The 17,962-nt window shown below is 36.0% G+C and overlaps 2 protein-coding genes and 1 non-coding gene across 3 annotated transcripts; 2 read left to right on the forward strand and 1 right to left on the reverse strand.

Annotated features, from left to right (window-relative positions):
- Positions 1-9,616: 9,616 nt before the first annotated feature.
- LOC103833213 (AP2/ERF and B3 domain-containing transcription factor At1g51120) lies at positions 9,617-12,843 on the forward strand. The gene has a single exon (XM_033276522.1). It carries the CDS (start codon positions 10,307-10,309, stop codon positions 11,324-11,326), a length of 1,020 nt encoding a protein of 339 aa, XP_033132413.1. The 5' UTR covers positions 9,617-10,306; the 3' UTR covers positions 11,327-12,843.
- Positions 12,844-14,592: 1,749 nt separating this feature from the next.
- LOC117127611 lies at positions 14,593-14,709 on the forward strand. The gene has a single exon (XR_004450631.1). It is a non-coding gene; the product is annotated as a U5 spliceosomal RNA (small nuclear RNA).
- A 1,854-nt stretch (positions 14,710-16,563) lies between these two features.
- Positions 16,564-17,544, reverse strand: LOC103832846 (ETHYLENE INSENSITIVE 3-like 1 protein). The gene has a single exon (XM_033277479.1). It carries the CDS (start codon positions 17,542-17,544, stop codon positions 16,564-16,566), a length of 981 nt encoding a protein of 326 aa, XP_033133370.1.
- Positions 17,545-17,962: the final 418 nt, after the last annotated feature.

Consider the following 17,962-nt stretch of genomic DNA (forward strand, 5'->3'; position numbering starts at 1 on the left):
AATCCCTTATATATTAATTGAGGAACATTTGAAAAGATGTAACCTCAATTTTGTATTAATTAAAAGAGGCCCCAATGCATAGGTGGCACTCAATTAGGTAGTCAATTACATTCAATTGAAAAATAAGTAGGTCCACATTCGATTTTTATATATTGTTAGATACATAAGTTGGTCAAACTATATGATATAATGATATGATATGATATTTTCTTTCCTTAAATAAAACCTACGGAATTACCATAAATGACTAATATATATATGACAATTAATGAGTTTAATAATAAAGATTTGATAACAATGTATATCTCCTCCATCATTTTTTGTTTAATTTTATATTATTAAAATAAATTAAACAATCAAATTAGCTATAAAAATAAAATTTAGATTTTTTCGTATATGTCATATTTTGAATTTTTAAAAACGACAATAAATGACTAAAACTTTAAAATTATTATGTTAAAAATTAATGATCAATGGTTTAACATTTTTATTATAAGAAGATACACATGATTTTAAAACCATATGAGTAAAAAATATCATTTAATAATAAAATAAATATACACTATATACCATAAGATTACATAAATATTTTAATATTAAAACTTTCAATGAATTTTCAAGAACATTTATAAATTATAAACTTATTAAAGATTTCAGATTGAAAATTTTGTTATCGATGATTTAAATATTTTGTTATAAAACGATATGAACGATCATAGAACCGTATGATTATAAATTCTTATTTAATAAATAACTATACAAAATATACTATTCCTAGAAAAATAGGTTGGTCCATCTTAACTTATATTACACTTTTTATTAAACTAACTACCGAATTGATAAATAACGTACCAAAAATTGTTTTGCACTTTCCTTAAATAAAAACTACGATACCTAATATGATTAACGTATATGTGAAAATTAATTATAATGAATAATAAATATTTGATAACAATTTTTGTATCTTAGTTCTTTTTTTAATTTTATATTATTAAAATATATTTAAAAATCACATTAAATATATAATAAAAAAATTATAATTTTTCTTATATGTTATATTTTGAATTTTTCAAAACGTCTATAAATTATTAGAAATTTGAAGATCCCCACTCAGAAAATTTTGTGATCAATAGATTATTTTTTTTGTCATAATAAGTTACAAATGATCATAAAATTGTATTAATATGAACTTTTATTTAATATTATAAGAAGATACACATTATTTTAAAACCATATGAGTAAAAAATATCATTTAATAATAAAACATATATTTATATATATATATATAGATTATACTATATACCATAAGATTACATAAATATTTTAATATTAAAACTTTCAATGAATTTTCAAAAACATTTATAAATTATAAACTTATTAAAGATTTCACATTGAAAATTTTGTTATCGATGATTTAAATATTCAGTTATAAAATGATATGAATGATCATAGAACTGTATGATTATAAATTCTCATTTAATAAATGACTATATAAAATATACTATTCTTAGAAAAATAGGTTGGTCCATCTTGACTTATATTATATTTTTTATTAAACTAACTATCGAATTGATAAATAATCTACCAAAATTGTTTTTGCACTTTCCTTAATTAGAAGCTACGAAATTACCTAATATGATTAACGTATATATGAAAATTAATTATTATGAATAATAAATATTTGATAACAATTTTGGTATCTTAGTTCTTTTTTTTTAATTTTATATTATTGAAAGATATTAAAAAATCACATTAAATATATAATAAAAACATTTATATTTTTTCTTATATGTTATATTTGAATTTTTCAAAACGTCTATATATTATTAGAAATTTGAATATTCCCACTCTGAAAATTTTGTGATCAATAGATTATTTTTTTGTTATAATAAGTTAAAAATGATCATAAGATATAACGCATATGAATTTTTATTTAATAAATATTCATACTAAATAATATATATATATATATATAAACACTAATGATTTTTTTTTTTTTTTGACAGAAACACTAATGATTTAAAGCAACAAGATTGGCTGATCAATTTAGTCGTCCAGTTGAAATCTTTCAAAAGTATGTGAAAGACTAAAGTCAAAGTAAATATGGATTTAGAATAGTAGTTATATTTTACTAACCAAATACAAAAAAAAAACGAACCGAACCGAAACCAACCCGATATCCGGACACTACAAGAAAACACAAGTTTTACGAGGGCAGTTTTCCTCGTTACTTCGTCGTAAAAGCAGTGTTACGACGAATTAGCGAGGAAACCCGTTTCGTCGTTATACGTTTGTCGTAACGCATATATCCTCGCTAATTCGTCGTAAGTTAGCGAGGAAATAATTTCGTCGTAAAAGCGAAGGAGGATATTTCGTCGTAAAGACCACGTAAAGATTCCACGTAATGACGTCGCTAAGTTTCCTCGTAAATACCACGAAAAGCTTTCCTCGTAAAACCCACGTAAATAAATACTCGTAAAATTAACGTAAAGACCTTGAGAGCTTTCCACGTAAAGAAAACGTAAAAACCTTGATAGATTTCCACGTTATTTCCATGTAAATGTTTCCTCGTAAAAACCACGTTAAGCTTCCACGTAAAGAAGCCGCAAAATTAGCTACGAATTTACTTCGTTTCATTATTTTATAGAAATATAAAAAATAATAATTATAAATATAATTTAAATTATTTAAATTATTAATAAAATTAAAATTCTAAAAAAATCAAAACCAAAATATTTTATATATAAATAAGTTTTGAATTCATAATACAATAACCGAAATTAAAAAGAACTAAGGGTGGTCGTTAATTAATCGCCTCGTAGAATTCATCACTCCTCGCCTGAACATCCGCCTCGGCATGTGAGTCGTCGGTCGGTGACTGGCCTGGGATAGGATTTTGTTGTCGCATGGTCCTCAACAAAGTCGCCCATTCCGGATTTGTGGCCGCTACAACGTCCAAGAAGCCCTCGAGTCCACCCATACGAGATCGCAGCTGAGTAGACTCTATACGCAGCTGAGTAGACTCTCTACGCAGCTCTTCGGACTCCCTACGCAGCTGAGAGACTTCCTCATCCCGTCGCTGAACATAAGACGATGTCGCTCTCGGAACATCGTTGACGGAACCAATCCCCAACGTCCGTCCCTTTTTTTTAGGGACAACCTTAAAAACAAAAAATAAATTTTGTTAGTAAAAATTTAAAGTTAAATTAAATGAATATTTAAAAAAATTAAAATTTTAGAAAATTTACCTCCTCGTAAAGCTTATCCACTTCAGGTGTGGATAAGGTGACGGGTAATCCATCGGTGGACTGTTGGGTCAGCTGGGTCTGGCGTTCTTCAACCCGAGCAGCCAAATCGTTGTAGATTTGCTCGGACTTGCCATCTATAAATCGGCCCGCCTTGTTCTTGTGGGTCCTCTCGTAAAGTTGCATAAGAGACGGGAATTCTCCCGTCTCTTTGGCCTAAAAAAACATTTAAGAAAGTTGTTAATTAGAATATATATAAAAATATACTAAAAATTTAATATAATTAAATTTTTAATTACCATTTCCAAACGGACACCGGCGTGGGGTTTTTGGCCCGTAGTGTGAAGCATCGGCCCGTTCCCGTGCTCATCGACTGTGTTACGGGAGTTAGAGCAAGACTGGGCGATTCTAATGGAATCAGGAAGACGCCAATATCGGATGAGGCCATCCCAGACATCCGTGGTGAGCTCAGCGGGTTTGCCACGCTCATACCCCTTCACGATCCAGTCACCCTTCCAGTTGGAGACCGTGTCCAACAAGCGAACTTTCGCCTTCGCTTCAAACTTCTTTCTCACCCTCTCAGTGATCCCCAAGGCCCAATTATATTTTTGCTGTTGGAAAAAATAATTTATAATTAGTTTTTCAGAAAAAAAAATATATATAAATAATAAAAAAATTTAAAGATATATATTTAATTAATAGAACTTACAGCGTAAATTTTGAACCACGTCTTTCTGACGTAGTGGGGCGTCATTTTCCAGTTCGGATGTGCCATGGAGAAGTAACCTTTTATTGTATCGGTTACGTCCGATGCAAGACATTGTCAATCCCCCACCTGAAAAATACAAATTTAAAATATAAATTATTTTTTAAAGTTATAAAAGAATTTAAAAAGAATAAAAAAATAATGAAACATACCATAAAGTTCCGTCCGGTCGGTCGGGGTCGATGACTGGTAAACCTTCTCTGCCTGGCAGACGGAGAATGTCCTCTACGGTGTACTGCGAGTAAGGAGCACTCGGAGGCACCATCAAATCGGGATGAATCTCGCCCGCGGGCATCGGAGGTGCCGGCATCGTAGGAGGCACAGGAGGAGGAGGCATCTGGGGAGGCACGTGAAGAACCGATGGTGCACTAGAAGAAGGAGATCCAATGACTCTCTGAGTGTACTGAGTCTCGGGGACAGTCTCCTGACCCGAAGAACCGGGAGCTGAAGAAGACGACGGGTCTAAACGACTACCCGGCTCACCGAACATCTCTCTGTAATGGGCAGTAAGTCTACCTTTTCGAACCTGAGAAAAAAATTTAATTTTTTAAATTTTCGTGAACATATACTTCCCAACATTATCCACCTAATCAACACTAAATAACATAAGATCCGTAAACCTATCTAAATTCCCTATACTAACCACCTAATCTATCCTAAACTAATCAAACTAGAGAGGAATTAGAGAGACTTACCATTGCTACGAATTAGGGAGGAAGTGGAGAGGAAGTAGAGAGGGAGAGGAAGTAGAGAGGAAAGACGGAGGGAGCTCGCTCGGGATATATATAAGATTACTTGTCCTCGTAAATTCCTCGTAAACTTACGAGGAATTACAGAGGCCCGCGTTTTCAGTTACGACGAAATAGCGACGAAATACAAAGGCCCGCGTTTTTGTTAACGACGTTTTTACGACGAAAAGGGTTACGTGGAATTAACGAGTTAACCAGTTACGAGGAATTAGCGAGCCTTTATTTTCTATAAATACCCACAACTTTCCTTCTCAAACCACACACACAAACTCACAAAACACACCCTATCTCAAATCACACTCCTCACCAAAATACTTTTCAAATTAGAAATATTTGAAAAAAAAAAGAAGAAAAGAAGATATTAGAATTTATGTGGGTGAGACTTAAGTCTCGCCACATATAATTCCAGTATCTTTTTTTTTTTCTTTTTTTCTAGTTTTTATACTATGAGGAAGTAGCAAGTCCCGCTTTTCACCAATTTAGAAAATTTGGAAAAAAAGAAGAGAAGAAGATATTTGGAACTCATGTGGTCGAGACTTACGTAAGTCTCGCCAAATGTGATTCAAGCATCTTTCTTCTCTTCTTTTTTTTAGTATTTTTAATATTTTCGTCGTAATATCGTCGTTAGTTTACGACTCTTTTACGACGATTTTGGCTTACGTGGAATTAGCGTGCCCCGCTTTTTTAATTTCGTCGTAAAGTCCTCGTGGCCTTACGAGGTGTTTACGACGAAATCATCCTACGTGGAATTAAAGAGTGCCTCCTTCGTCATTTACTTTACGTGGTATTTACGTCAATTTACCTTACGAGGTCTTTACGACGATTCGGTCCTACGTGGAATAAACGAGTGCCACCTTCGTCATTTACTTTACGTGGCATTTACGTCAATTTACTTTACGAGGTCTTTACGACGATTCTGTCCTACGTGGAATAAACGAGGATTACGTCGTACATTCGACGTCAGATTACGAGGAATTAACGAGCAGTACGTTTAAATCCCTAAAATCCGAAACCCCAAACCCCAAAACCCCATATTCCTTATCTTCTACTTCATATATTCCAAACCCCATCTTTATTTTCATTCCAAACCACAATTCCCACATTTACTTATTTATAAAACAAACTCCCACAATTTCTTATTCATAAAACAAACTCCCACATTACCTTATTCATAAAACAAACTCTCACATTACCTTATTCATAAAACAAACTACACAAAATCAAATACATCAATCGGATACATCGACATTCTCGTCATCACTAGAAATATCATCATTTTCATTAAACTCGTCTTCTACAGCTTCGTCTGTGGCATCATCGGTAAGATCTTCGTATTCGTGATTATGCGGATCAATGAGAAGGATGTCATCAACTTCTTGTTCAGGTTCCTCGACTTCATTTATCTGTTCTTCTTGCAATGGTGGTTCTTCTCCACTGATGATTCGTCCTCGAGGTGTAACTTTGATCACTGCTAACCAATTTATACCCGAATCTCTCATCCGAGGGTATGGAAGGAAGCTAACTTGGTCTGCTTGTGAAGCTAAGATGAAAGGCTCGAATTTGTTGTACCGACGTCCACCGTTGACATCAACTACACCAAATTTGTTAGACCGAACACCTCTGTTGACGACGGGGTCGAACCATTCACATTTGAAGATGACGCATTTCAGCTTCAGTATCCCTGGAAATTCGACTTCAATAATCTCCGTCAAGATCCCGTAGAAATCTGTTTCCCCTTTCACACATATTCCATAGTTACTGGTCGCCCGCTGTCTACCATACTCATATGTGTGAAAAGTGTAGCCTCGTGTGAAATACATCTGTGATGTGGTGACCTTTACAAGTGGAGATTGAATTACTTCGTGTAACCACTTAGGATAATCTGCATCGTCGTCATAATCAACCTGCAAAAATAAAGAGAACATTAAAATACAAATCATGTATGAAAAAATAGTTTGAGTTATAATACCTGATTCCGCAACCACTTAATGAAGTGCTGATCTTTCCTTTTGTCTACGTCACTTGTGGATATACCAGGAAATATTTCTTCGACTTGAGAAACAAATAGGCTGTAAAATTAATCACATTTCATAGGAATGAATCTCTTGCAATTATATAATTAATTATATGTGTTTTGAAGTGTCCATATAAGTTACCTTTCAAAATAACGCATCAATGGATCCTCGCAATTGAGTAGAATATAGGTGTGTGCACTATGAGCGTCTTGTTCACTCGACCACCAAACCTCTTTAGACTTCCCACCGAGTCGTCCAATCTGGCTAAAGATGTCTGGAACACCAGCAACTGCATATGTTGGCGCAACTCCACCATCATCATATCTTCTTGGAGCTCTTCTACGGGTACGTACTTTTGACGCAAAGTAGTACGATGTGAAGTGAGAAACTTCTTCCGTCAAACTTCCAGCAATTATAGAACCTTCAACTTTGGTGAGGTTCTTTGCTTTTCCCTTCAAATATTTCATGGCTCGCTCATACTGATACATCCATCCGTAATGTACAGGTCCACGAAGCAATGCTTCATATGGGAAGTGGACAGCTAGATGCTCCATGACGTCAAAAAATCCAGGAGGAAATATCTTCTCCAAGTTGCACAATAAGATGGGAATGTTCTCCTGAAGCTGTTCTACAACTTCTTCTTTAAGAGTGCGTGTGCTCAGATCCCTGAAAAATGCTCCAATGCCTTTTATATTCCAAAAACAATTAAACACATTGTTAGTCGTATATTATTTTGAAAACTAGACCGTTATAAAATTATTGTGATATAAAACACTACGAACCTGCAAGTGCTTCATGTACGTTTGTTGGAAGTAGCTCCGCAAATGCAAAGGGCAGTAGTCGTTGCATAAAGACATGACAATCATGACTCTTCATCCCAGAGAACTTTTGACCCTTTTCAACACATCTAGAGAGATTTGAAACATACCCATCGGGGAACTTCACTTCTGATGCCACCCAGTTGAACAACACCGACTTTTTTTCTGAAGACAGTCTGAATATCGGAACAGGAACTTGTCCATTGCTTTTAATATGTAACTCGCTTCTTGAGCAAATATCCGGCAAGTCTAACCTCGATTTTATGTTGTCTTTTGTCTTCCCTGGGACATTCAATATTGTATTCATGATGTTCTCAAAGAAATTCTTCTCTATATGCATCACATCGAGGTTGTGTCGCAGAAGAAGATCCTTCCAATATGGCAACTCCCAAAATATACTCTTCTTGTGCCAGTTGTGATGAACACCGTAAGAATCAGGCATATTACGAGGGACATGCCAATTACCACCCCAACGAACTGTTTCGTTAGCTCCGTAGTAGTCGATTTGTGCTTCAATTTGTTCTCCAGTTAGATATGGTGGAGAAGTGTCTCTCACAACCCTTTTGTGCCTAAACAATCAAACCAACTTGTCATACGTCCTCGCATCGTAAAAAAGACTGGCCACAATGAATATTGTCTCCCTGACATTCCGAACGGACTAAATCCATCTGTGCATAATCCGAGATACACATTCCGGCTATTGCTAGCAAAATCCGGATGTACTTTGTTGAAATGTTTCCAGGCTCTTGCATCTGATGGATGAGTCATCTCACCATCCGTCTGAGTATGCTCGGCATGCCATCTCATCTTTGCAGCAGTCTGCTCTGATTGATACAATCTTTTCAATCTGTCTGTTATTGGTAGGTACCACATCCTTTGGTACGGTACCCTATTACGTCCCCGTCCTTGCGGTTTGAATCGTGGCTTCTTGCAGAATCGACATACTTCTAGCTTCTCATCATCTCCCCAATAGATCATGCAGTTGTCGATGCAGACATCTATCATCTCCGAAGGCAACCCAAGACTATAAACTAATTTCTGAATCTCATAATAAGAATCAGCAGACACATTGTCTTCCGGCAAATACTCTTTAAACAAGTCCGCCCATTCGTTCATGCAACTTTCAGGTAGATTGTGATCAGTTTTAATATTCATCATTCTAGCAGCCAACGACAATTTAGAGAGACCTTCTTTACAACCACTGTAAAGTGGTTGATTCGCCGCGTTTAACATTCCGTAAAACTTTTTTGCATCTATATTAGGTTCTTCATCTTCATCATGAGCTACGAATGCATCAGCTACCATATCATGAACCCTATCATAATCTACCATCTCCTCCTGATGGTAACTATGTTCATTATGCAAATGATGATTAACCGGTTCTTCCTGAAAATTGCTATTACTACTACTAGCTTCATTCTGATCATAATTATAACCTTCCCCATGTTGAAACCAGATATAGTAATTTGGCGTGAAACCTCTATTTATTAAATGCTTCCAAACATTTTCACGGTTTGCCAATTTCGAATTGTTGCATTTCCGACAAGGACAGAACATCTTACCACTTTCTTGGGCGAGCGGTGTTGAATCAGCTTGGTGCATAAATGTCTCCAGCCCCGCAAGGTATTCTTTCGTCACTCTCCCGTTAGCATCTCTATGCATATACATCCAATTCCGCAACTCGTAAATAGTCCCAGAGCCAGCCATTTTTTTTTCTTTCACGTTTTTTGTTGTTGGTGTGTTTAAAATGATGTTCCAACATCCATATTTATAGAAAATTTCGAATCTGGTAGTTGTAATTTTACTATGAAATTACGACGAAAATTAATTGTATGGCCAAAAAAAAACGTGAGCCACCTACCAAGTTGGTGGATTCAAAATTTCCTCGTTAAGTACACGTAAAATATTTCGTCGTAAAGCACTCGCGAAATTTACGTGGCTTTTACGAGGAAAAACTATTTCCTCGTAAAAGCCACGTCAATTTACATCGTCTTTACGACGAATATTTTTTGTCGTTACCTTACGACGAAATAACGATGCTTTTCTTTCTCAACGTACTTTCCTCGCAAAATCAACGTTTCTTTACGAGGATTATTTTTCCTCGTTAAAATTCCTCGGTAAAGATACGTTTTCTTGTAGTGGGATTGAACACCCGTAATCTAAATGAAGCGAAACTATTGTTTTATTCTCCAAAATATAACAAAAATAATAACTTAATCCCGCGCAAGGCGCGGGTCTTATCCTAGTATGCATGTAAAGAAACTGTCAAATGTTGATCAATAGTTTTTTCAGATGTAACAAGAACCAGAAGAAAAAAACAAGAAACCACATAACATGATATGATGATATTAGAGCAGCTACAAATGTCTAAATTAAGACAAATTTTTTTTGTTAACATCAATATTTTCTGTCGTAATCCTTAAGGAAATTTTTACCTTTCTAGCAAGAAAATAAATCTGACAAAAACGAATCTGATTAACAAGGTAACTTACCACTAATAGCTTCTGGTGTAATAAAATACTCTGTCAAAAAACTAGAAACAAGAACAAGTATGGAAACTGTAACATTCTAAAGAATCAACGATAATGATACAACATGTAAACATAATATTGCCTTCAAATCTCTTCTTCAAAATACTCTATTTTCTTTTTGCTTTTCTGCCTTAAAAACCTCTCTGCCTCTTCGATTTGTTTTGTTTTTGTTTCTTTTCGCTATGGTTATCCTCCACGAGATAAGCAATGAAGCCAAGACCACAACGGAGGCTTCAGGCTCAAGTAACTCTTTCTTGCGTCTCGCCACGAAACCTACTGTGTCTACAACCACAAGAATTGCCTTGTCCAACACGGCGACAACAAAATACAAGGGTGTGGTTCAGCAGCAGAACGGTCATTGGGGTGCTCAGATATACGCAGATCATCGAAGGATTTGGCTCGGGACATTCAAATCCGCTGCTGAAGCCGCCGCTGCTTACGATAGCGCATCTATCAAGCTCCGAGGCTTTGACGCTAACTCGCACCGGAACTTCCCTTGGTCTGAACTCACGGTCCACGAACCGGACTTTCAAATCCTCTACACGACAGAAGCTGTGTTGAACATGATCAGAGACGGATCTTACCATCACAAGTTCAGAGATCATGTCATGTCGAGATCTCGGATGGCCAACTTCAACATCGTGGAATCAAAACAAGAATCAAACAAGTGTTTCTCTTGCACGCAACTTTTCCACAAGGAACTGACACCGAGCGATGTTGGGAAACTGAATAGGCTTGTGATACCAAAGAAGTATGCAGTGAAGCATTTACCTTTCATAAGCGACGATCAAGAAGAGGGTGAAGCTGTGGAAGATGTTGAGGTTGTGTTTTACGACAGTACGATGAGACAATGGAAGTTTAGGTATTGTTACTGGAGAAGTAGCCAGAGCTTTGTCTTCACCAGAGGATGGAACGGTTTCGTCAAGGAGAAGAATCTCAAGGAGAAAGATGTTATTGTCTTTTACTCTTGCGATGTACCGAGTAATGTCAGGAGATTAGAAGGGCAAAGAGACAAGTTCTTGATGATTGATGTTGATCACAAGGGTTTCGTGGCTCCCAAGGAAGAAAACAAAATGGTTCATAATAGGTCTGAGGGAGAAATGAAAACAGAAAACTTCTTTAACTCGAAGTTAGAAGATGAAGAAACCAAGCAAGAGGAGAAGAAAGGAGGGTTTATGCTGTTTGGTGTTAGGATCCAATAGCTACTTTGGTATTAGGGACTTTTTTTTAGTAACTTAATTATAGTTTGGTCATGAATTTTATTACGTAGCCTTTTGATTTACAAGAAACTTGGTGTTTTGGTTTTGATATTAAACGTTAAGTACTACAATCAGATTTTTTTTTTGTTTCTTATCTAACTAAATAACAATCAACAAGTTCCAGACAAAGCATTGCATCACAATTCACAAAGGGAACCATAGCAAACCAATCAACAGAAGAAAGAGTACAATGTTAGAGACATATATATACAACATTTCACACCAAGCAAATGACTCTTACAAGACACTTCTGACTGAGATATGCTTTTGAAAAAGCTTAGCTAAGGAGTGGAAAGTTAAAGATGTGAAGTCTAGAAGAAATGTTGGACCTCATATTAATTCTCAAACAAAAATGGGATCTGTACCAACGCAGTGGCCCAGTGGTTCTGTGGAAGCTCGGTACCCTGGGTTTGATCCCCGCTGGATAAAGATTACGGAACCGACTCTTGTCATTGGCCTCCGGGATTAGTCAGGTCTTTATAGCCTAGTTGACCGGGTCATAAAAAAATGAGGATCTCAAATAATTGTTTTTTCATTGCTTATTCGAGAATTATATGATTTTAATGGTGAATTTTCTTCTACTGCCCGTATAAATTGAAGATAAATTTTACACTGCACCCGGTAAAACTTTCGTCTAGCTCCGCCACTGTCTTCAAAATGTTTTGTACCTCCTCTGGCTGGACGCCTGATAAGCCTTGGGAGTTTACTATCGCAAGAAGAAGAATGTGTTGAGAGGTGGAGAAGAGGAGCAGGTCACAGAAGAGGAGATGACTGCTGACGTGTATTGAGAGTTGTTATGAAACCGTTATAATCCGTTAGGAGTCTGTTACATATCATGGAGTATAAATAAGAGTTGTAAAAGGAATAAGGGGGGCTTTTGACTATTGTGTAGTTGGATCAAAGACTAGAGGTCTTGATCGTTGGCTCTTGACGTGTGAGACGTCTTGAGAAGATCTTGTATTGGCTTGTATCTTTGATCTGTAGAGTACAAGAGTGGGAGGTTGGGCGGAAATTCAATAAAACACTTATAATCTTTTATCATTTGGTGCGGTGAGCCGCTCGGACTTCGCGATCGAGACGATGACGAGATTGGAAGAATCGCTTCAGCGGATTGGGACGTTGGACACCACTGTCGACGAGTTGTGTTAGACGCCTTCACCGGGCCTTGTACGTTTTCTGTAGACTGCCCTTTTTCCCTTCAATTCAGTGTCCATAGGTCCCAATCAGGGATGTTAACGTAGGTTAAAATAACCCAGCCCAGCCCAACCCGCAGATAACCCAACCCAGTTTATACCCAACCTGCAAAAACCCAGAAACATCAAGATTGAAATCCAAACCCAAAAAATAACCCAATAGGGTATAGGGTTACCCATGGGTACCCAAAGTATTATCTTATTTACTCAAAAAATATTATGTAAAATATTAATATCATTAATGTCAGTTTTAATATATAAATAAGATTTCGCAATTTTATAGAAAAACTTGTTTTAGCGCAAAAACTCGTTTACGCCAAACGGGAAAACCCGTTTTCGATCGGAAAAACTCGGCTTTGCGGTTTCGGCAGGAAAATTTGATTTTCCGGTTTTGGCGGGAAAAATCATTTTGTGATTTTGGCGGGAAAACTCGATTTTGCGATTTTGACGGAAAAACTTACTTTGCAGTTTTGGCGGAAAAACTCGCTTTTGCGATTTCGACGGGAAAACTCGATTTTTCGGTTTCGGCGGGAAAACTCAGTTTTTCGGTTTCGGCAGGAAAACTCGTTTTGCGGTTTTGGCAAGAAATTTGGGTTTTGCGGTTTTGGCAGAAAAATTGGATTTTGCGGTTTTGGCGGGAAAACTTGTTTTTGCGGTTTTGGCGAGAAAACTCGGTTTTGCAGTTTTGGCGGGAAAACTCGGTTTTGCGGTTTTCAGTCGGAAAACTCGATTTTAAGGTTTTGGCGGAAAAACTCGGTTTCGCGGTTTTGGGGTTTTGGCGAGAAAACTCGGTTTTGCGGTTTTGGCGGGAAAACTCGGTTTTGCGGTTTTCAGTCGGAAAACTCGATTTTAAGGTTTTGGCGGAAAAACTCGGTTTTGCGGTTTTGGTGAGAAAACTCGGTTTTGCGGTTTTGGCGGGAAAACTCGGTTTTCCGGTTTTCAGTCGGAAAACTCGATTTTAAGGTTTTGGCGGAAAAACTCGGTTTTGCGGTTTTGGGGAGAAAACTCGGTTTTGCGGTTTTGGCGGGAAAACTCGGTTTTGCGGTTTTCAGTCGGAAAGCTCGATTTTAAGGTTTTGGCAGAAAAACTCGGTTTTGCGGTTTTGGCGAGAAAATTCGGTTTTGCGGTTTTGGTGAGAACACTCGGTTTTGCGGTTTTGATGGAAAAACTTGGTTTTATGGTTTTTGCAGGAAAACTCGGTTTTGCGGTTTCGGTAGGAAAACTCGATTTTTCGGTTTCGGCGGAAAAACTCATATTTTGGTTTCTGTGAGAAATTTTATTTTTATGGTTTTGGAGGAAAAAATCATTTTTTGGTTTTGATGGAAAAAACGTTTTTGCAAATTTTATATAATTTAATTTAAATGGTGAAAATATAATAATATAACTGAAAACCCATGGGTAGACCATTACCCTTTTATATTTACCCAACATAAATATGGGTTTCAAAATTAATACCCATGATCGACCCAATAAATCTTAGACGGGTAAAAACCCAACCCGTTATTAGTGGGTTTGGGTAAACCCATGGGTAATTGCCCATGTTAACATCCCTAGTCCCAATCTGATCATGCTAAGTGTTTAAAACAAACATGTAGTTAAAACATAACATGCTCAGCTTTTAGCAAAGTAAATGTTGAGAACTCACATTGTGAAACAGCCACATTATGCCAAAACTGTAGACCAGACAGCAAGCCCAGGACACTGCGGCATTTCATCAGCACCCATCTCTATTCCCTAAAGGCTAAAGAAGACGAGACTCATTGACCAAAGCATTAACAAACTCAGCTGGATAAAGCCCCAATTAGCAAATTAGCAAACAGAAGAAGACAACGATCTATGTTTAAATTTAAGCCCAAGATTATTTTGGCACAATACAGCCCACGAAGAGTTTTAGATATGTAAGCACTAACCGCTATAGATCTTTTGTTTTAGAGTCCCACATCGAAACATTTAGAGCAAGTAGTAGAAAGAAGTCGCGTTATAAATACAGACTTATTGTCCCATAGAAAATCACGCAGCCATGTGGTGAGCACAAAGCGAACTATTCTTTCGCCTTTTACTAAAGAATACCGTGTGCTCTCCATGCTAAGTGGCATACGCCTATTTTTGGAGGGTCCCGCTTTTGAGTGGGCCCAACAACAACTAAGTTAAAATTTCATCCGGTTTAAGATATAAATTATCAACCGGTTCCAGTTAAATACTTAGGAAATTTCAGTTGATTGAACCAATTCCGCGGTAGGTTCAAACATATGTAACAATTTTCCCATTTTCTTTTTTTTTTCACTACCATTAAGTCGTCAAGTATAATGAAACATAATAGTTAAATTATTTGTGAAAACCATTCTGGTGTCATGATAATTTAGGCCTGACACATTTATTCGAACCGAACTGAAAAACAAGGTTTGCATATTATACTACTCCTTCTGTTTTTAATTGTAGGAAGTTTTAACAAAAAAAGTTTGTTTCACAATATAAGTAATTTACATATTTCAATGCATCTTTTTCTTAATATTTATTGGATATTGTGTGACCAATGAAATAATGTTAGATTTTTAATAATTGGTTGAATTTATTGATTAAATGATACTTTTTAAAAACTAACAACTTTCTTAATATTAGTGCTTTTAAGTAAAACTACTTATATTTTAAAACAGAAGGAGTAGTTTTTATATTGATGAGAATCTTGAAGAGAAGTAATTCAGAATTAGCCGCTTAGAACCCATCTAAACCAGCCCATTATTTATATGATTCCGTATGCCAACTATTAAACAACTTATTAGAAATACAATACTCCCAAATAACAAGGGCGATTGGTCTATGGTCGATTCAGTAAAAAAAAAGTAACTTCAAATTGATAGTCGTACCTCGTGAAAAATATTATTAATATTCCAAAAATTACTACACAACTTTTTGTTTCCGAAATAGTGTAAAAATAAGTGCTTCGAAAACATATCTATAGAACCAAAAAATCAGAACCAGAACCAAACTGAACCAAAATCAAACCGAATAGATACCTTAATTTCTATAATATAGTTTATATATTAACTATAGTTTTAAAATAACCAAATAATTTAAAAATATTGTTTATACGCTAAAATATCCAAAAAATGAATTATTAAGATAGTTTTTATCCAGAATATTTTAAATGGTCTGAATTTATTTCTTAAAACCCAAAAAATCTGATTGTTAATCCAGAAAATTCTGGGGTTTTGCCTTTTAACCCAAATTTAACCAAAAAACCGGAACCAAATAGGTCTGGTATTACTTTAGATATAAGCTGATTTTCAATTTTGTTACCGAGCCGAAAACTAAAATAACCGAAGCAGAACCAAACCAAACTTTCTAAATTCCGTAACGGATCCTAAACCTCTAGAACCGGCATAAACAAACTAGAACCGAACCGAGAATCAAAAGAAACAAACTGGAACCGAACCGAAAACCGAATGTTCATGGCCAAATTAGGGTATCATAGGGCAGCTTTGAAACATTTCAAAATTTCCTTAAATGTTTTGTATTAGTTGGCTTATCGCTAATTAAGCCTTTTAAAATATTCGATTGTATTAATCAGCAATGGAATAGTCTAAAGTACAACTGTTTTGTTTTAAATAAGTGAGAACTAAAGATATGTGATAATTTTACAGAAAATTAAAAAACAAACAAAAAACAAGATTTGTGATTGCATTATATTCAGAAAACTCAAGTTTTATTTCTGAAAACAGTAATTGACCATTTATTTGGTAAAGATGAGAAGAAGAGATCGTACCATATATATCAAGTAAAATTTAAGACGAACCATATAAGTTTTTATGCTTCTGTCCACCGTCGAACGATGCCATATTCAACGGTGGAGAACCAAACATTAAATCAAACCGTTCTTTTGTTGTTGTTGCTTGACAACTTCATTAAGTCTTCCACAGAACTCCTTTCGAAAATGTTTCCTTCAGTTCTACCGAAATGCCAATGTTCTTGATGATTCTGAGCTTCTGGCTAAAGGTTCACGCTTTGATTTCCCTCCACTAAACAAGATTGGTTCCCATTAATGTTTCTGTCGTGCATAGGCATCACATGGAACTTTGATGATGCAAAAAGGCCATTTCGGTTTCGACAAATCGGTTGGTTGTTTTCTCTTGAATTCATGTCTTGAAATCCAACATTAATCTCAAAGTTTGAAGTATTTAACATGTTCTCATGTTTTGAGGCCTCTTCTTGGTCAATTACGTTAAACCAAATGTCCTTTTCTTTAGTAGTCATCTTATTCCACAAACTTTTAGTTTGAGTAACAATCTCACGCATTGTACCAGGAGACAAATGCTTGATAACTGAAGTCAACACACCAATTTTCCATGACTTCTTCAGATCGTGAGGCTTTTTATAAGGCGGTGCCGGACCTTGATCTTTTGGCCACCAATACTCTTCCCCTGTAGGCCACCATGGCGGTCTAACTCTTTTCTCAAAAGGAAACCGTCTTTGTGGAGGATCACAATGTGGCATCAATGCTGATAAAAGCCATCCAAGAGTCGGATCTTGAAGATCTCTTAGCAATTTTTGAGATAGTTGATTTGCAATATTGTTACCCTCTTCATTACTCTCACAAACCATATTATTTGATTCTTGGTGCTTTGCTATAGCAATTGGACCATTAAGGTCAAACCTGACCTTATCTTTCCACCATTCTTGAAGATTATGAGAAGCACTTATTATAGGTTTCCCGTTCTGGGGAATGATCCCGTAAACAAAGCCTTGTGCGTTACACACTTCCATCATCTTAAACATGCACTTCGAGATCAGTTGCTCATCATCTCTTTCTTTATTCTTGCTACGTTCCTTAAGACGTTGTAGGCGCATTCCTTGCCTCCATATCCTCTTCTCAAGCTTATCCACATCAAACTCATCATCGGTGTGGCCATCATCATCGATGATTGGTTGCGGCTGTGAGAAGAATAAGCCCGTGTTGCTACGCATTCCCATCTCGCTGGACACCACTGTAACTCTCGACAAATGTATTAATAGAACCAATACACAAAGAGAAACACTCACTAGAATTTTGAATAGACAAAACCCACAATACACATAAGGAACAAGAGGAGCCGAGACCGAGTGATATACCTCAAAGTGTGTTGTCTCTGCCACTCTGTTGATGAAAAAAAAATATATATATATATATATATGTGCATATATATTAGTTCACCTGATCAAATTATTAATCATATATAGTTATGACATAACTAGAGGATTTTGTATTTACTCTCATGGTTACAAATTTGCTTAGAGATTTTGGTATATATCTTTCCTTGGAAAAACATTAAAAGAGAGATTATCCAAAACAATCTTGGTCAAAGTTGTATACCCATATTTAAATTCTTTTACTTAAAGACTCTCTCTATAA

This window comes from Brassica rapa, chromosome A08 (assembly GCF_000309985.2).
Source record: "Brassica rapa cultivar Chiifu-401-42 chromosome A08, CAAS_Brap_v3.01, whole genome shotgun sequence".
Classification (NCBI taxonomy): Eukaryota; Viridiplantae; Streptophyta; class Magnoliopsida; order Brassicales; family Brassicaceae; genus Brassica; species Brassica rapa.

What these genes read in the sequence shown, in the direction of transcription:
- LOC103832846 (XM_033277479.1), bottom strand. Translation starts at nt 17,544, where the DNA reads ATGGGAATGCGTAGCAACACGGGCTTATTCTTCTCACAGCCGCAACCA.
- LOC103833213 (XM_033276522.1), top strand. Translation starts at nt 10,307, where the DNA reads ATGGTTATCCTCCACGAGATAAGCAATGAAGCCAAGACCACAACGGAG.